We start from the raw sequence: 20,459 nt of genomic DNA, 5'->3' as shown, positions 1-20,459 counted from the left end.
TATCATGATTATTCATCATCATCATCATCATAGCTAGCATTTTATATGTGCTATTTCCTTTGATCCTCAAAACAACCCTGGGAGATAAGGGCTGTTATGATGATGATTTTACAGATGAGGAAATTGAGGCAAACAGTTAAGTGTCTTGCTCAAGGTCAAATAGCTACTTGAACTCAGGTCTTGGTGACTCCAGATCCAATGTGCCACCTAATTGACTCAACTAAGATAACGTACATGAAGGGTTTTGTAAACCTTAAAGATCTTTAAAAATGCTATTATTATTATTATTATGGTCATTATTATTATTATCATTATTATCATCATCACTATCATCTCTTTGCTGCTCCTGCTGCGGCTGTAAATTGCAAGTCCCTCTATCAGAGTATGTGAGTCAGCAGAAAGCAACAAGAAATTCAAAGTCCTCATTTTGCAATTTTTTTGTTGGTACAGTAAGAAAGAAAGTAGATGAAAGCCTAAAATGAAGCACAAGGAACGGAATCCTCTTTTCCACTCCCACGGCCACCTCCACCCAGTTTCAGAGCCTCCTCATCCTCGTCTGAACTCCTAAGAGCCTTCCAGCTGGTCTTCCTATCTCACGTCTCTTCCCTGCTCCAACCCATCCTCCACTTAGCTGCCAAAGATTTCCTCAAGGGCAGGTGTGACTGTGCTCTTGGCCCGCTTATTAAGCACCACACTGATTCCAAGGCTTGCCCCCTGCCCAAGGGTTCTATATCTTTTTTGTGCCATGGGCTACCTGAAAAAGCTGATGGGACTCTTCTCAGAATGTTTATAATACATAAAATAAAACACAGGATTCCAAAGCAAACAAATTATACTGAAATAGCTGTCAAACTATGAAACAGACATACAATAAGTTCATAGGCCCCAAGGTAAGAACCCCTGCTCTAAATGAAATACAGACTTGTAGCCTGTATGGCTGAAAGGTTGCAGATGAGGCCCACCCTCCCATATATCCCTCAACATCAACTGAAAAAGCAGAAGAGGTACCAGCCCACATAATGACCAAGAAATCCAAAGAGAAACTACAGTATTAGTGCCTTCACAAAGGTCAATACAACACAAAAAGATAGCCAGAACCCTCCAGTTAATGGGATAGGGGTCCCACCAGGAAAAGCAGGATGGACGCATGAAAACACTGTTTAGAGACTGTCCAAAGGTCCCTGAAGCCTGCATGCTCATAGAGCATGGACAAGGAGGAAGACCGGAGCTTTGGAGTGCATGGGCAGGGAAGTTCTAGGGGGCTGGGAAACTCATAGCCCTATGACAAGGACATGGCAGGGGGGCTAGAAGTCCATGGAGCTCAGACCAGAAACGTTCAAGGGGCAAGAAGCCTGGAGTTATCTAATGGGACATGGGAGGAGGGAGCTTGAAATGGGGAGTTGTGATGGGAGACGGAAAGGTCAGAAACAGAAGAACTTGGACATCAGAAGCAGGCTGTGAGTTACTAAAGGTGCCTCGGGATGTCAGCAATCTGACTTGAGATGTTCCAGGAAGCCCCTATCTAAACCAGAAAAACATGGGGGATTGGAACCTCAGCACGATGGATTCAGGCACACGAGCAGAGGGAGAAGATGGCAGCAAGAGCACAGGAAACAGAGGTCAAGACCAAATGGAACCTGACATACCATTCAAGAGTGTGGGAGGGAATGAAGCCTGACAAGGGTTGAGGCTACAATGAGTTAGCAAAAGAAGACGCCGAGTATGAAGTGTCAAGAGTGGGCCAAGAGATCAATAGAGAAGAAAAAAGTTTCACAGCAGCAAAAAGAGCTTTAGGGAAGGTGTGGGAGGTGGGTGGCTTGGCCACAAGGACTGTAAGATTTCCTGGAGGATATAAAGGAAGAAATTTTTTAAAAAGAAGCCAAAGTGAAATAAGGGCTCCAGATTAAAGAACTGGAAAGAACGCAGAAAATCTTATCCAAAAAACAAAAAAAGGGAAATACTGGAATGGAAATTCTCTATAAATCTGCACAGGGCCTGACATGTAGTATGCATTTAATGAATGTTTATTTTTGATTGATTGATTGAAATGAGAATGGAGCAAATAGAATTCAACAACTCCATGAGACAAGAAAAAATGCTAGAAGAAATTCAAAAGATTGAAAAAACTGAAGAAAATCTATTTATTATTAAAAAAAAAAAACTGACCGGTAAACAGGTTAAGGAAAAGGAATTCAAAGGCAAGATTTCTTGAAATCCATGACCAAACAAAAAGCCGGGATTTCAAGGAATCATAAACGAAAATTGCCCAGATCTATTAAAGCAAAGGACAAAGTGAAAACAGGATCCACTACGACGTCCTCAAAGAGACCCCAAAATGAAAACTCCACATGTCATAGCCAAAAGCCAGAGGTAAAAGGTGAAAGGGAAAAAAAGAACAAGGAGCCAAAAAGAGTTCAAGTACTAAGGAACCAGCTGGGATCACTCCAGACTCATCGGCTACTACTTAAAAGAAAAAATCTCGGACCATAATTGCAACAGGCAAATGATAAAGACGTACAATCGAGAATAACGTGCCCTGCAAAACTGAGGATGATCTAGCAAGGGGTGGGGGAAAAGGATTTTTATTACAAAAGAGGGACTTGAAACATTCCCTATGAAAAGAGGAGAATTCAGTAGAAACTCTGAAATCAAAACACAAAAGTCAAGAGAAACCAAGAAAAGTAAATACAGAATGCCCCTTTGAACACACCTGCATATTTGAACAACTGGAAGGGCTTCCTTTCTGAGAGAGAAGAAAAAAGTGTCTCTTTAGAACATGAATGTTTTAAAAAATCAGAGAAAATTAAATAAGATAAAGAGACGGCCAGGAATAGTTTTCTTTTGTTTTTACAGTAGAAGAAAAGGGAATATACCTGATCCTCACATTTATTTCAACCCTTCGAAGCAGTGTTCTAGTTGGTCTTACTTTTACAGATGAGAAAATGGGACAAGAAGAATTAAATAACTTGCCTGGGGACACACAATCTAAAGTAAGATCCAAGTTCAGCTCTTCCTGACTGCACATGCTATCATACAACTCCATCAGCTACACTAGCTAAAGGCTTAACAGTTTACATGCCACAATAAGGTCAAAACTGATCCATCACATGAATATAAATGGTGCTATCATTAAAAAAAATAGCAGAATACAAGGGAATAAGAGGGAAATGGATGGTGACACTTTTCACAACTATGACTAGGAGGAAAATTCTTAGCTAAAAAATCAAAGATACTGGAATATTTTTCAGTCCTTATGCTGGGAGATGGGGTAGAATGTTGTCTGATACTGTCAAATGAAGTGACTGTATCAAATGGTTTTGATTAAATGACTTTCTTTTTCACAAGGCAGAGTTCAATCAGGGTAGAGTTTTTTCCCCCTTTCATTTAGCAACGTGATACAAACACAAAACACATGAATAAAACATGTTTTTAAATGATGGGGGCAGTACAGAAGGGTAGGTGAATGTGCGCAAACAGCACCGTTCAAAAGCAATTTCTTACCCCATTTCCTATACCATTACTGTTGTGGTTATGGTTATGGTTACTTTAAAACACAGAGCTTGTCAGAGATTCCTGGCCAGACCCATTCTGAAAGGAACCTGGCTGGGCTCCACTGAGCTTATTTTCCCCTACAGCCATCAAGGGGGAGTAATTCCAGAGTGTCCTCAGAGAACAGCTGTACCAAGAGACTGCTGCTAATATTACAAATTATCCGAGATCTTATCGAAGCTGCTTAACTTGGTCAAGCCGATCTGCACGGGGCTGAAATGCATTTATACATGTTCCTTCTCTCATGCTTCTGGTGCAGAGGGTCAAAGTATCTCTCACTTTAGAGATGAAGAAACTGAGACCACAGCTGTGAACTGACCTCCCCAAGGTCATCCAAGTAGCAAGGACCCTTCCACCTGTAGACCTATAAGTGTTGCTGTTAAGTCATTTTTCAGTCATGTCCAACTCTTTATGATCCCATTTGGGGTTTTCTTGGCAAAGATACTGGAGTGGTTTGCTATTTTCTACTCCAGCTCATTTCTACAGTTGAGGAAGCCAAGGCAAACAGGGTTAAGTGACTTGCCCAGGGTCACACAGCTAGTAAGTGTCTGAGGACGGATTTGAACTCAGAAGGATGAGTCATGCTAAGTGCTCTGTGCACCACGGCGTCACATAGCAGACCTTTCAAGTCTTTTACAGCTCTCAATCTATGATCCCAAGAATGCTAATTTAAAAGATCTAATTATTTTCCCCACTTCCAAAATTCTGATTTCATTTGTGCAAAGAACTCTAATGAAGGCTTCCAGAAAAATAAAGTCACAACCAGATTACACTCATTTTATAAATTATAGCAGCCAACATTTTATATTAGTAGCAGATTAGAGCAGCAGATACATTAATAAACTGAAAACTCAGGGTTCAAATTCTGCCTCAGGCAATTGCTCTCTTTACATCCCTGAGAAATTCACTACAGTTTCCTGAATCTCAGTTTCCTCACCTGTAAAATGGGGATAAGCATAGCACCCACCTCACAGGCTTTTTCTGAGGCTAAAATGAGGAAAATGGGAAAACTCGAAAACAACACAGAAATGGGAGCTATGCTTATTACTATCTTCAGGGTGATTTTAATCCTTTCAAAATCCTTTCACAAAAAGTATCCAACTGGATTCTAAGATGTACTTTGCAAGGTCTTTGTGGATAACAGCACTGTCCCGGGAAGATAAAGCACATCCCCTCTCCTAAGCACACAGACTTCTCACGTTAAGGCAGAGGCAGACAAGCTGGGACACATTTGCCCAAAGCCCTGGTCAACCTAACAGGCTGTTTCCTCGCCTCATCTGCGAGTTGGACAAACGAAGTTTTGTGTGGTCAATGTAGCAAGAACCCAAGGCCCACAGTGCCTTGCTGAGCCCACCTCTGCAAAAGTCCTCTCCTTCATGAAAGGGGGGGCGACATTAGCCAAAAGAAAACATCCCTCAGCGTTGAGGCACTGTCATCTCAGGACTGGTCATATGGGTGTAATCTGGTCGTGATCTTTTTTTTTCCTGGAAGTCTTCAAGAGGACGTGGCATTCTTTGAACAAATGTAAGCCGCGGCTCGTTGGGGCAGCCTAATATTAGGCAGAAATTTCCTTTGTTTCGAGTTTTTGTTGCTTTGTATGTTTTCCCAATCCATCTGGGTTTCCACGATATTTAAAATCCAGTTAGTGCCTGGGGAATTTAGGACCCCCTTGGTGCCCATCACTGTCTGATGAGGTCCAGAAAATGTAATGATCACAAAAAACTCAGCACGAGTATTTCTAAAAGCCGTAGTATGGCACCCTCCTCCATCAGCACTCCACAAACTCACCTTCTTTGAGATCCAGATAATGCAAATGTTTAAAAAGCTTTACTCATACGTTTTCCTTTCCCATCACAAACACTCCCAGATCACCCCCTCCACTTCCAGAGAGGTCTCCAGTAACCGAGTAAGAGAATTAAGCAAAACTAACAATATAGTGAGCTCATCTGAAAGCACACACAACTTTCCACATCTGCAACACCCCTCCCAACCTCTCTATTTTTAAAAAGCTGTTTTTCCAATTAACAGAAATCTATTTTCTCTCCCTTCCAACCCCTACCTCATTGGAGGGGGGGGGTAGGGAACAGACACAAGAAAAACAGATTGTTTGTAACAACTATGGATAGTCAAAAAAAAAATTCCTTCATTGGCTACATAGAAAAAAAATGTGTGTGTGTGTGTGTGTGTGTGTGTGTGTGTGTGTGTGTTGTTCTGCACCCTAAATCCATCACCACTCTCTCTGTCAGGAGGTGGGAAGCATGTTTCATCATCATTCCTCTGGAATCATGACTGATCTTTGTGTTGACTTGAGTTCTCAGAGCTTTCCAAATTATTTATCTTCACTCTTCTGTATAAACTGTTCTCCTGGTGCTGCCTGTTTCATTCTACATCAGTTTATAAGTCTTCAAAGCTGTTCATTTCAAATATTGATATTACAGTATAAATTGTTCTCCTGGTCATGCTAATTTCATCCTTCATCAATTTATGTCTTCAACGTTATTTATTTTTATAATATTAATGTTACAATATTAATGGCTCTCTTGTTTCTACTCGTTCCATTCTTCATCAGATCATCTAAGACTTTCCAAGTCTCTCTGAAGTCATCTCCTTCCTCACTTCTTATAGCACAATAGTACTCCATCATACTCATTTACCACAACTCACGAATCATTCCTCCGTTGATGGGCATCCCTTTAGCTTCCAGGGGTTTCTGGCTACCACAAAAAGAGCTGCTATAAACGTTTGTCCATATAGGCCCTTTTCCCATTTCTTTGATCTCTTATGGGTTGTGGCCTAGCAGTGGAGTATCTGGGTCAAAGGACACACACTGTTTAGTAACGTTTTGTCTATAATTCCCAATGGCTTTCCAGAATGGTGGTACCCACTTACAGACTGTCTGGCAGCGTATCAATGTGTCTGCTTATCCAAAGCCCCTTCAACACTTACCATTGTCCTATTTTGTCATCTGTGCCAATCAGAATCTTGGAATCGCTTAAATGTACATGTCTCTAATTGTAGTGATTTGGGGCATTTTTTCACGACTATAGAGACTTTGAATTTCTTCCCTTAAAAACTGTCTGTCAAATGGTACAAACTTGTAACTCAATTCATATCCTAGTGACCATCATCTCTTCTAATCCATGATTTTCTCCTTCCTTGCTCAATTGCCTGGTTCACAGTCCTCTTCTTCTCTCTAACTCCTGCCCTCATACTAACGGAGGGTGTTCAACACGCGCATTGATAATCCATAACTTTTCACTTCCTAATCTATTCAGTTCCCACCAGCTACTCCTCCATTCCAGCTCAGGACATAGACCATCACACCATTGATCTTGCCATCATCAATCTTTTATCATTCCACAACTCTGAGTCATCTTCATCGCATCATGACTCCAATCCTCCCATCCCTCAGGTCTTTTCCCATGACCTCTAGACTGGTCACACTCTCCTTCCCCTAGACCATTGGTGAATTAGTCCAACTCCGTCCTGCATATCTAAATTCCCTGCCCTTTTGTCCTATTGTCAATCAAGCCTTGCCAAGCCCCAGCCTCACTACCTACCTCATTCACTCCTATTCTTAAATGCTGCTAAATCAATGTGGACAAGATCATGGAACTGTACCTACAAGCTCCACTACAAATTTGTTATATAATTTCAATTGAGTACTCCCCGCAGCAGGGCAATTCTTTTACCATATTCAACAGAGGGTCTATTCCAAATATTTTCATCCCTCTACATGCCTCTCATGGCATTCCCCTTCCCTCCCTCTCTCAGCTAAGGACCTTTCCTCATATTTAGCCAAAAAATGGGGGCCATTTGATGAGAACTCCCTCCTCCACCTTTCTCATGTGAGACATCTCCCCCCCATCTCTACCTTTACCCCTTACATAAAGAGGAGGCCCTGCTTGCCAAAGCAAACTCCTCTACATAAATCCTTAAGCTCATCCCATCCTGTCTTCTCCAACTGATTGCTACCATAATAATCCCTACTCTCTCCCTCTCTAATCTTCAATGTCTCCTTCTCAGCTGCCCATATACATGCCCATGTCTTCTCCCCTTTCCTTAAAAACCCCCATTTGACCCAACCAGCCCCACTAGCTATTGGCCTATAGCTCTCCTCCCCTTCTTGGGTAACCTTCATTAGAAAGCTCTCTGCCTCTTCTTGACACTTGCCTCCTACCTCCTACTACTTACTTTACTTCTCTCCAATTCAAAACTCTCTGAAATCTGACTTCATCATTCAACTGAAACTGCTCTCTTCAAAGTCACCAATGATCTCTAATTATCAAATCTAATGGCCCTTTCCCAATGCCCATGCTTCCCGACCTCTCTGTAACCTCTGACGCTGCCGGCCAAGCCAACCTCTTCTAGATTCTTGCTGCTATTGTCTCTTCATTCTCCTACCTGTTTCACCACTCCTTTCACTCAAGTCACACCCACTGACTGTGGGAGTCCCCCAAGGCTCTGCCTGGCACCCTCTTTTCTTCTTTCCCCCTAGACTATCTCACCTGAGCATCTCCTCAACTCCCAGGCATCCAACTGACATTTCTATGCAGACCACTGCCAGACCTTGAAATCCAGCACTAGCCTCTGGGGGCAGCGTAAAATCTAGTGAATCATAAAGGCAGAAAACCTGGACATCAGTCCCTGCTCCAATCTTGGCCAGTCAGATCTGATAACAGCTAAGTAACTACACTTGTTTTTTATTTTGTAAAAATCTATTAAGAGGATAGTGACTAGGATGATGAGATTAAAGAGCACGCCAGAGGAGGTTCCTCTGAAGCAACTAGGGATGTTTAGCCTGGAAGAGGGAAGATTCAGAGGGGGAGGTGACAATACTCCATCAAGGCAATGGAATTATTCTTCTTGGCCGCAGGGGAGGGGAACTAGAAATAATGATGAAAGTTATAAAGAAGCTAATTTAGGCCTGATATAAGGAAAAACTCCTAGGGTAGAGTGAGCTACCTGGGAAGCCTCTCTTTGCTACAGGTCTAGCAAATGACTGATAATTCCTTGCGGACAACACTGTAGAGGGAATTCTTGATCAGGCATGGATTGATATAAGCAACTTCTAAGGTCCTGTCCTGAAGTTCTGTAATCTATAAAATGATGAAGGTAATCCTTGCCCATCAGGCTTGTTATAAGAGCAGCACTTTGTAAACCACAACACTCTATATGAAAATGTGAGCTTTTACTGTAATCATTGCTCTCAGTATCACTCCATTCCTCTGATCTTTGATGGAAATTTGAAACAAATTGCCTGGAGAAAAGTCACTATTCTTCTCTATTTGGGGCTCCATCACTGTACAGAAAATTGAAAGTGACTTTCTTGCAGCTGAACAAAAACACTAGGCTGTCAGCGTATCTTCTCGAGGCTCCATGAAAGCATCCGAGGTCCAAGCCCAACAGGAGCCAGGACGAGAGGGACAGCACGCACCTCATCTCCTTCCCAAGTGATCTTCTCCCCCTCAACTGGAGAGTCCTATATTTTGAAAACTTCTTATTCCATGTAGTTGGAGATGATGAGTAAGAGAGGTAGCGACATCAACTAAAGATGCTCTTGGGCTTTTTTAAATTCATGTTACTGCCTGGGGGATTGTGGGCAATGGTTACGTCTGGGGGTTTGGTCTGACTACAGTTTTGTCATTGTTGTTGTTGACTTAATTTCAGTCGCATCTCCTTGTGACCCCATGTGGGGTCTTCTTGGCAAAGATACTGGAGTGGTTTGCCATTTCCTTCTCCAGTTCATTTTATAGATGAGGAAACTGAGGCAAACAGGATTAAGTGACTTGCCCAGGGTCATCCAGTTAGGAAGTGTCTGAGGTTGGATTTGACTTTAATTCTTCTGGGTCCAGCAGTGTACTGCATTATCCTTCCTTTTTTTTTACACACACACACACACACACAGAGCAATTTCTCCAAGTCCCTAACATGACTCATGTGCATGAGATCAAGTCATCAGCCTACATCTCTCCCCTTTACGGAGCTACCAATTAGTGACAGAAAAAGCATGACCAGAAACGCTGTCATTAAAAAGAGAAAGAGAGAGAGAATAAAATCACAGAGCTCCATCTGGAAGGTTTCAGACTCACCTTGAACAAGGCACAAAGGGAAAATGACAAACCATACAAACAGGTGTCCCTTTGAATGCTTCGGTACGATTTGTGTGAGCACAGGAAATTGGTCTCCAGGGGCTGCAGACGGCCAGCCTTTCAGATGCATTTGCAAACATCTGTTGTGCAAACTAGGCCTCTAAACAAGGTCCTATTTTGAACGAGGGCCTTGTCGATTTTCCCATAATGTTTAAAGTTGGACGCATCCTCTGACAGCCCCGCTGCACGCATTTTTCTCACATCTGGTTCATGTTTGCTCTTTTTCAGGTTCCAAAAACAACTGTCTCCAATGGATCAGGAAAGCAGGGGCCATATTCACTTCTTGAAAAAGCAAAGCCTGTTGGGTGATTTCTCTGCTCTGATCTGTAAGGTTAAGTTGAGCCATTTCCTTCCTTAAAGAACCCCTTCGTCTTCAAAAGAATTTGGAGAATCCTAGCTCTGGGCAGCTAGGTGGTGCAGTGGGTGGAGCACTGGGCTTAGAGTCAGGAAGACTTTCTGAGTTCAAATCTGGCCTCAGACAGAGGTCACACTTCCTAGCTGTGTGACCCTGGGCAAGTCACTTCACCCTGTTTGCCTCAGTTTCCTCATCCGTAAAATAAGCTGGAGAAGGAAATGGAAAATCTCTCCAATATCTTTGCCAAGGAAACCCCAAATGGGGTCGTGAAGAGTCAGTCACACAGGACCAAAAAATGACAGAACAAGAAGAGAATTTCAAGAATGAATTACAAGTAGGTACCTCCTGCCTCTTTTTTCTAGGGGAAAGTTCTTCTTAACCAGGTACTTACATATAAAAAATTCTATCCAAGAATGCCTCAAAGAGCTTACCTTGTACTTGTGGGAAAAAACAAGGATAAATAAGATAAACAAAATTAAACAAAATAATTTCTGAGGGAAGGAACACTACAGCTGGATTGGGTTTTATTTAAGAAGGAGCACCTGAGGCTGGGCCTTCAAAGAAACCAAGGATACCCTGAAGAAGGAATGCCATTTTCTTGGGTGTACCAATCAAGACTACATCTGGTGCCATTTCTAAATCGTGCTAGAGGAGCAGGGGAAGAGAATAAGCATTTATATAGCACCTACTGTGTGCCAGGCACTGTGCGCAGCACTTTATACATATTATCTCATTTGAGCAGTAGAGGAGCTGCTTCTCTACCATCCCTTCCACTTAGAATGTTGTATTCCAAGATTCTCCTTCTTCATGATAGACGCGGCATAATCTTATCCTGACAGGGACTTCTTGGTACTTGAATTCTTGGATTGTCGCTTACAGGATTTTTTTCCCTTTAACTTGGAAACCATAAATTTGGAAACAAGATTCCTAGATATTTTCAATTTGGAGTTTCTTTCATGAAATGATCGGCACTTTCCCCCCCTATTTTTACTTTGCTCTCTGCTTCAAATAGTTCAGAACAGTTTTCTTCCAAGATTTCTAAAAAATTTTACATGTAGGTTTTTAGCATTGTTAAAGTTTTCAAAGAGTCTAATAATTCTTAAAGTCTCTTTAACCTGTTTACCAATAAGGTTTTTTTTAATAGTAGATATATTATACTTTCAATCTTCTGACTTTATTCTAATATTTCTTGTTATCTCAGGGAGTTACTGCTGAGATGTTTGCTCCATGTTATTTTTCAGGGTGTCTATCACTTATGTAGAGTTTTCTGCCTTATGTTCTAAACTATTTATTCTCGTTCCATTTTTTTTCCCTTCAGACTTCTTATTTCACTTATGATTTTACTTTTCATCTCTAACTGCTGTGTCTCCAGACCAAGCATTCCATGAGGGCTCCTCCCTTGCATGTCCTCATTCAATGCACCGCCATCTTGAGACCCAAGCAACAAAAAGAGAAATGTGAGATGACTCAACAGCAGCGTTGCTTACCTGCCCCTTTCGACCGCTAAGGCGTCAAGCTCATCGAAGAAAAGAATTGACGGGGCCACTGCTCGTGCTTTCCTGAAGATCTGGAACAGATATTCCAATGAACTGAAACATCAAGCTGCAACGGTAGATGTTCCACCGCAGTCACATCCCTCCACCCATCACCCTGAGAATCTCACACACACACACACACACACACACACACACACACACACTCACAGCCTAGCACATAATAGGAAATTAATAAATGCTTGTTGGAGCTCGCCTTTAGCATGAGAATCAGAGTGCTAAGCAGTCTCTGACTGTAGTCAGAAAGCCAATCATAGTATTTATGCCATTGTTGGCACAGGCTCATAGATTTTGAGCTGGAATTTCATGGGCCATCCAGCCCTCACTTTACAAAGAAGGAAACTCGGTCCCAGGAAAGAAAAAATGATTTGCCCAAAATTACCGAGATAGTGTCAGAGTTGTAATTTGAACCCGGGGCCTTTCATTCTTCTTTCCACTGTACCATGATTGCTCCATGGTGTGATCTTAATATTTAAAGCCTAGGCAGATCCTTGAGCTCAGAGATTCATTCTCAATTCAATTCTATAAACATGAGTAAATCTCAACTACGTACAAGGCAATGGGACTATGTAGACAGGACCCTCAAGTTTACACTCTAATGAATGTTAGAACTTCTTGAAATTAATGCAAACGGTGACCCGTCCATGCCTGCTTCTTGACCATATCTTCCCTGAATTCTCCATAATGCTCTATCCCATGGGCATCAGGCTTTCCTCTAGGATTTTAAACATTTTGTAGCTACCAAAGTGGCCTACTTGTCTTCTCTCATTCTGACTATTTGCAAAAAAAGGCAAAAATCTCCTCATTCAGGATGCTTGCAAAAATGGAACGAGACTGAGTTCCATCAAATTGAGGCATCCATAAACCCATGTAATACAAAAATATGCACCACACACACACACACACACACACACACACACACACACACACACACACAACTCGATGGTCAGAACACCAAAAATGCACACAGCTTCTGAGTCCTACAATATAGCAGTGGTAAGAAACACATTCATGGTCAATGGCATGAGAAATGGACAGGAAGTCAAGTAATGGAAGGCCATCCACCAAGGAAAGAGGCCCAAAGGGAGGGGACTGAGGTCCAAACAAAGGTAAAACCACATCTGCTTAGGGGATACACAAGATACCACGTGTGGGCACAGAGAGTGAGCCCACTGAATGTCAAAGAAAAAAGGATGGAGAGTAAAGTGAACTGGTGGCCAGAGCAAATAAATAGAGGAAACTAGGTGACCCAGGGGGATAGCATGTTAGGCTTGGAGTCAGGAAGACCAGAGTTCAAATTCAGCCTCAGATACATACTAGCTGTGTAACCCTGGGCAAGTCACATAACCTCTGTCTGCATCAGTTTCCCCAACTGTAAAATGGGGATAGTAATAGCTCATACTTCCCAGGGTTGTTGTAAGGATTAAATGAAATGATGTAAGGATTAAGTGAAATAGCAAAGTGTTTAACACAGTGCCTGGAGCTTAGTAAGGACTTTATGAATCCTTCTTTCCTTCCTTCCTTCCTTTTTTCTTTCCTTTTCTTCCTTCTCTCCCTCCCTCTTTCCTTTCTTTGTTCCTTTCCTCCTTCCTTCTATTCCTCTTTCCTTCTATCTTTCCTCTCTCCCTTCCTCCTTCCTTTATTCTCCCCCTCTCCTCCCTCTCTTCTTTCCCATAGGCATGAAATCACAAGTCCAGAAAGACATATAGACAAACAGATATTGGTACCATTTACCTCTCTGACTGCACGTTCTGACTGACCAACATATTTATCCATTAATTCAGGTCCCTGCAAGAAAAGAAGCATCAACTGTTAGAATCTATAAGTCCAAACACTTCCTTCCTGTGAGACGGAGGGAAATTGTTGGTGTTCCGTTTCCACTGGATAATGCAGATGCCTTCGAGAGTGATGACGCTGTACATACCATGGACTACTACATTTCTCAGTAGCTTACCACTGTGAAGCTGGTGCCCATTAAATAAACACACATATACACACACACACTCACATGGTATGGTCAATAGATTAAAGACTGGAAACATCTCTTTGGTATCTGAACCCAAATGCAAAACACTCTGAAAACCACAACTCCAAAAATATTGGTTCTTATGGCATCACTCTGCATGAGGTAAAAAACACATTTGATAAGCATCCCCTGGTCTTTTCTTCCCAACCTCAACGAAAAGAGAAATACTTCATTCATCTGAAGTTTACTTAATTGGAAACATCAACTTTCTAAAATATGTCAGGATCCAGGAAGGAAACCACAGAGGTCTCTCAGAAGCCAAAATAGATGTTACAACATGGGTGTACTGAGAAGCCCGTCCCCTTTAGTACCAGGAAAGCCCCTCAGGCCCTCACTCAAGAGGAAAGTTACACTCACTGGACACAGAGTTCTCATAAACTATGGTACCCCTTAGGGAACTGTTCTTTTCATACAGAGCAGTTTCATGTCAGAAGGGGCAAGAAAAGAACCTTTGTAGAAAGAAAAAGAATCACATTAAGTGGCAAAGGATGTAAGATATTGACTCTGTCCAGTGACCACGTTGATGCCTAAAAGAAGTAGGAAAAGAACTTTGCTTTAACAAAAACTGCTAATGTGTGAATGAAGCAAAACAGCTTTCAGGAGGATTTGGGCAGTTTGGGACAGAAACGGATGATGGAATAAATGCAAAAACTTAAGGGAATAAGCATTTAAGCACCTACTGTGTGCCATGCACTGTGCTAAGAGCTTTACAAATATTATCTCATTTGTTTTCACCTTGTGAAAGAGGTAGGGTGCTGTATCATGTGTATAAAGGAGTCTGATGGCTCAAGAGGCAGGGAAAAAAAACCTTTTATTTACTAAAAACTGGAAATACATGAATATATAGAAACAGTTTCAAGGACATGAAATGAGATGGTGTACTGTGCTGAGCACTTAGAGGCCCAGGGCCTTGTGGTCCCTTAGTTCATTTGATTATAACAGCTTTAAGATATAAGGTAAAAAAAAAATGAGAAACACAATTATTTGGACTCCAGAGCATGATTTTTAAGAGACTGTTGATATAAGAGAAATGTGGTTGCGGCAGTGAAAAATGACTTAATGAGCTCCAGGAAGCTCTGATTTTCACCACTAAAACACACAGGTAGTTGGGGCAGACAAATGAAGGTTAAGGAAAAAGCAGGGGGTCGAAATCAGCTTTATCAGGGCTGGAGCAGTCAGCTAACAGAAGGCTCCAGCTATATAATTCCTGACATAACTGCACAGGACTGAGCCTGACATTCCCGATATTGCTTGGGGCTTAAGAGAGGTGAGCATTCTTAGAAGTGACAGATACTCTCTGCTGTCCATTCTGGTTTGAGACAAAAGCAGAAAGACAGAGGACAGGCTGTACAGCTGCTGTTTAGGAAGAGATACTGAGATTTAATGGGATGATTCCCAAGCCTGGTAACTGACGAGCTTGCAAGGCAACCTGAGCTGTGGTGCAGGGAGCTCTATTTGCTGTAATCGAATTGGACAGTGCAGCATCCTGGTCGCTGAATACCAGGCTGAGCTAGGTTTACTGCCCAGAGAAAGCCAGTTGATGAGCCCTGCAGCCATTTGGCTGCTCTGAAAATTAAGAAGTAACACTTCCTCAACACCCTCTTAAAGGCAACTGTAATTTGAGTGAATTTACAAGGGTTACAGCAAGTCAGGAATAGAGCTGGAGATCAGTGAGGATTAACAATTAGCAGAAAAGTAGCTTTGTGTGGTATGGATGTTCCTGAATAAACTCATGATGTCAAAGCCTGTAGTCCAGAGCTGCAAGTTACCTCAAGCCCGTGAGTTTTCCTTCCTCATGTGCTTTCTTGTCAGTTCCCTTAAAAATGTGCTGACCCTCCCTATGGATACCGAGCACCCTGGTGGAAAAATGACACAAGCTTTTGCGTGGATCATAATATATTTATTATTACTGCATTTGTTCTCATATATTAATACATATGATGCTATTATTAGCTCCTTTCCTTTACATAATCATGGTTAAGATACAAGTGTTACCATGCCTAATTTGCGCCAATGGAAATGAATCTGAAGGGGCTCAAGAGCTAAAGTCCCAAGTAGGGAAGAGTATATTCTTCCAATAGGGTTACTTCTAGCATCCTGAGAGAATACAAGTTTAACATGGTACTGGTCCTGCTTTGGAAACTAGACTTTGCAGCAGGCTGGAATAAGAGAACTAACCTGGAGAACGGATAGGTGTCTCCATGCCCATATGAAATACACACGGCCCCACAACTCGTCACATGCTTTCCACTCACCCACCCAGTTGTCAAATGAGGCTATGTTTTCTGTGAAAAAGAGGGAGATGATGCTAGAAAGAGGTCATGAACAATAACCAGGAAGTAATACAAGGTGATGGAGAGGGAGAGAGAAAAGGCAGAGAAATCAGACTTTAACATTGCCGTGGACTCCCGGCCACTCCCTCCCGAGCTACAGGGCACAGCTGATCGCATGGCTTCTGATACCGCACCACTTTGCTCCCCCATAAATTCCGCATCAAGCCGTCCAAGATGCTGGAGGCCCTCCTTTAGGTCCTAAGAACTAGATCCAATCCCGGCTCCAGCACCTCTAGCTATGAGACCCAGGCCAAGTCATCTCAGGTATCTGGGCCTCGGATTTCTCCTCTGCAAAGTAAGTTGGATTGGATGACCTCTAAGCCCCTTCCTGTCTACGATTCTATGAACACCCCATAGGTGACAGGGCAGCACGCAAGCCATCTACATCTTACATCACACGCTCCTTTCAGCACTGGATCAGAAGCTCTTTGAGGGAAGGGACTGTCATTTGTGTCTTTTTGTATCCCCACCACTTAGCACAGTGCCAGGCACACAGTAGGACCTTAATCAAAGTTTAATGAATCATATATTTCTTAAATATCAGAGGGTCACTGCATGCTAGAGATATAAAAGGTTCAGAGGTCACTTGGTCCCACCTAAATGAGAACTTCAACTCAGTGATCTCTAAAGCTTCCCCCAGCTCCAAAATCTGAGTTTCTATAAGATTTCAGACTGTTGGATAAGTGCATCCACACAGACTTTCCCAGCTATTCATCTGCTCTTGGGAAAAGATAGGCCTTTCACTGCTCCGTGGGCCTCAGTAAGAAGCAAGGTGGTATAACCGATAAACACATTAGTTTTGGAGTCAGGAAGACCAGAATTTGAGCCCTGCCGAGACACTTACTCACTCTGTGACCGTAGATAAATCATTTATCTCTCTGACTCAGTTTCTTCATCGAGGGATATTAAGCATATTATTTATAGGGTTACTGTGAGGATTCAATGAGGTAATCTATGTTAGTCTGACCTATTATTCTGAATTATTATCAGTACCACCGCCCCACGCCCCAGCTGCATCAGCTGTTGGAAGACAATGATGATAAAGGAAAGGGCCACCTAAAACCTGGTGAATATGATAGAGAATAGGATGGAGGGGGTGGAAAACAGAGAATGACCTAAAAGGAGAATCACAGATGGGATCACAGAGCCAGAAGGTACCTTAGAGGGACAGGACATAGAGCCTGACCTCAACAACAATTGCTCAAGACCACCCAGGAAGCAAGTAGGTGAGCTGGATTTGAACACAGGTCTTCTCAATCCAAATCCAGTAGCCTTTCTAGCATACAGAGTTACTGAGCAGTCTGGACTACATGTTTCAAATGCCTGTCAATATATAAAAGACTTCTATCTGAAAAGGAGACGATGCTTCTCCTACCCCACCAAGCATGGAGGAAAAACTGCTTCCAAAGCAGCTTCAGCCCCCATGATAAAGTTCTGAAAGACATCTAGCAGTCTTGATAGGCCCCACTGGTCCTGAGCACACCAAGCACTCCACAGCAGCAGGGGCCGTACAAAGCGCATTTACTCTTCCTCCATCAATAACAGAACCTGCAGTGTCATATCCACTTAAATTAGAGGGCACCCTGTATGATTATCATTTTTAAAACAATCAATAAGCATTTATTAAATGCCTACTAATGCGCTGGGCACTGGGGTTACAGAGACCAATGAAACAATCCCTGCCCTCATGCAGCTTCCATTCTTTCAGATCCAAAGTTATAAAAACTCTGCATCTCCCAAAGTGCCACCAGGGAGGAGAATTTCTCAAAATCAAACCAAAGTTTAGAGAGGGTCAATTACTTGCCCAAGGACACACAGGTAGTGGGGCAGGAGAGCTGGGGTGGCATTCAATTTCCAAACTGAGCGCCATCTTCCCTCTACTCTGATGCCTCCCAATGCAGGCTGTCTGCTACCTTACAAATGCTGACAAATGTTATCTCCATATCTGGGCAGGCAGGCGAGATGTAGGCAGAAACTGAAAATAAGAATGAAACTTTCCCTCATAAGCTCCCAACAAAGTTCCCTTAATCTCTCTTCATGGTCATAATGTGATAATGCTAGCAATTGAGGCAGGCCAAGAAAATCTCTCTTAGATACTCTCTATTTGTCTTAGATATAAATTTCAAATTCCCTCATCGTTGGAGCCCTCTGGACTGACCCATACTAGACAGTGTAAAAAGCTAAGAACCACAAAAAGTGTTTTGGTTTGTTTTTTGTTTTTTAAACTATAATAGAGAGAAGGGAGGGTAAAAGAAGAGACAAGATCTCTGCTTAGGGTAGATGGAACAATGATACTAAGAGAGAGAAAGTAAACTGTTCACTTCTTATTTTCTTATCTTTCTGCTATGAATGAATGATCTTTGGAATGGAAGTCACAAAATGAAAGCGGCTCAAAAGGGTGTTGACTGATATTAAAGATAAGGAAGGAGACAGTGAGAGAGCAACTCTTTGTCCTTAGGGGTCAACCTGGTCTAGACAAATCCTACCCTGAGAGAGGAGACCCTGATGAGCCAGCACCAGTAATATCTGAAAGATCACAGAAAATGGGAGAGGTACCATGCACAGCATGCTAGAAAAGGGCAAACGTTGTCGCAATTTTGAAGAAAAGGGAGACGTCAGGGCCTGCAAACTCTCGGCCAGTGAACTTTACTTGGATTCCCAGGAGAACGCCAGAATGGATCATTAAAGGAATTCCTGGTGAACATTTAGAAAGGGCAATGATGGCTACAAAGAGCCAGCCTGGCATCGCCAAGCATAAGCCATGCCCAACCAGCTTCACTTCCTATTTTGACAGGGTTAGTAAACTGTTAGAGGAGAGCAGAGACTGTGAAAAGAATCTGACCTAGACGTTCGGACATCTTTTGATAAAGCATCCCATTTCTTTCTTTCAGAGAGGATGGAAGGGTGTTGAATAGCTCAATGGCCATTGAAGGGGAGTAAGGAGCTATCAAGCATAGGCATCAAGTGTAGACAGTACTTCCAAGGAGTCTGGCTGAGGAAGGGAGAAGAGGTATAAGACAACAGACAGTGGGGATGGCGGAGGGCTCCTTCCCAAATTATCAAAGAATCAAGACTAGTCATATTGATATTATTTGCAAGAATAAAACAGTTCTTTCTTGTTCGATATTAACATTTTTGGACATCCATAGTTTCTAATGACTCAAAAATCTGAAACCTAACCAAAAACTAGTGCATCCAATGTTCCCATGCAAGACACCAAGATCTACCAAACAGAGAGGGGTTTTATCTTTGTCTATTTTATTTTTAATATTTATTATTTATTTTAAATACTTAATATTTAATATCTTACCTATTTTAAGAGGATTTTTTTTTACTTGGGATGATTTTAGAGGTCATTGATTCCAGCCCCTTCAATTAACAGAGAAGGAAGCTAAGGAGGAACAGTAGCTTGTCCAAGGTGACGTAGGTAATGAGTCGTGGAGAGGCCAGATTCAAATCTGGGTCTTGTGCCAAAATCGAATCCTGGTTCCACCACAGCCCTAGATTGAACACAAGCCTGAATCAAATATTTTTGCAAAAACTACCTAGTGAACTAGTTTGAGCTGGTAAGAAACCAATTTGTTTGCTAAAACTACTCATGTGAAAACAGCCTTGAATATAAAAATATTCTCTGGACTGATATTTCATTCAGTGAAGGACCCGACTGAACACCTTCAACAAACAGAACATTTTAGCCTACTTGAATCAAGAAAGTTGTCCACATTAATTTATCTTCAGGAATAATAGCTTGTGTTTATAAATCTTTTTAAGGTACAGTGTGTAAAGTACATTGCATACATGATTTCCTTTTAGGCTCACAGCAAGCCTGTATGGTAGGAAGCACAAATATTATGATTTCCATTTAACAGAAGGAAGCTGAGTCTTAGGGAGTTTCAATGATTTGACCGTGATGACACAGCCATTAATTGTCCGAGTTCTTTCTGACCACAAGTCTATTTATGATGCCACACTGCTTCTATTGCCTGTAATCAAAAGTCCACATCAAGCAGAGAAGACTTTGTAAAATGCAAATGTGAAGGAATGCTAGATTTGGAGTCAGACGGTTCAGACCTCAGACCTGCTCCTTATCCGTGTTACCCTGGGCAAATGACTTCCACTCTCTAGTTTTCAGCTGCTTCCTGCATAAAGTGGGGAAGGGGGCACTAGTGGGCATATAGCCCAAGGAGTTCAAAGACAAGAAATATTGGATCCTTGGGGATAATGGTTCAATTTACACCAAAATATCCATAGTAGCATTCTTTGTGGTAGCAAAGAATCTGAAATCAATGGGTGCCCATCAACTGGAGAATGTGGTACATCACTAGTGGGATATTACTGTGCAGAAAGAAGTGACAAAAGGAATTCTGAAAAGAAAAAAAACCTGGAAGATCTGCCCGAAATGTTAAAAAAAAGAAAACGGAACAAGAGAATAATATATATGATAACGAAAACAATGTAAATGAAAGATCACTAAAAGGGAGGTAAACTTTG

The 20,459-nt window shown here is 42.0% G+C and overlaps 1 protein-coding gene across 7 annotated transcripts in view; it reads right to left on the bottom strand.

Annotated features, from left to right (window-relative positions):
* The window catches only part of AFG2A (AAA ATPase AFG2A), a 233,662-nt gene that overhangs the window by 175,843 nt on the left and 37,360 nt on the right, over window positions 1–20,459 (bottom strand). For 4 of the 7 annotated variants that reach the window (XM_021008252.2, XM_021008250.2, XM_021008256.2 and 1 more), the window contains exons 12-13: window positions 13,344–13,397; window positions 11,544–11,623 (exon numbers count right to left, since the gene is read on the bottom strand). In XM_021008252.2, the coding sequence (XP_020863911.1) occupies window positions 11,544–11,623; window positions 13,344–13,397 (134 nt within the window). Of the gene's footprint in view, window positions 1–11,543; window positions 11,624–13,343; window positions 13,398–19,283; window positions 19,469–20,459 lie in introns of those variants that run through there. The other 3 variants (XM_021008257.2, XM_078148716.1, XR_013484145.1) reach the window with 3 other exon arrangements.

The sequence above is a fragment of the Phascolarctos cinereus genome, unplaced genomic scaffold (genome assembly GCF_003287225.1).
Source record: "Phascolarctos cinereus isolate Bilbo 61053 unplaced genomic scaffold, phaCin_HiC Scaffold_9;HRSCAF=440, whole genome shotgun sequence".
Lineage (NCBI taxonomy): Eukaryota > Metazoa > Chordata > Mammalia > Diprotodontia > Phascolarctidae > Phascolarctos > Phascolarctos cinereus.
This window is presented reverse-complemented; position numbering and strand designations above follow the sequence as displayed.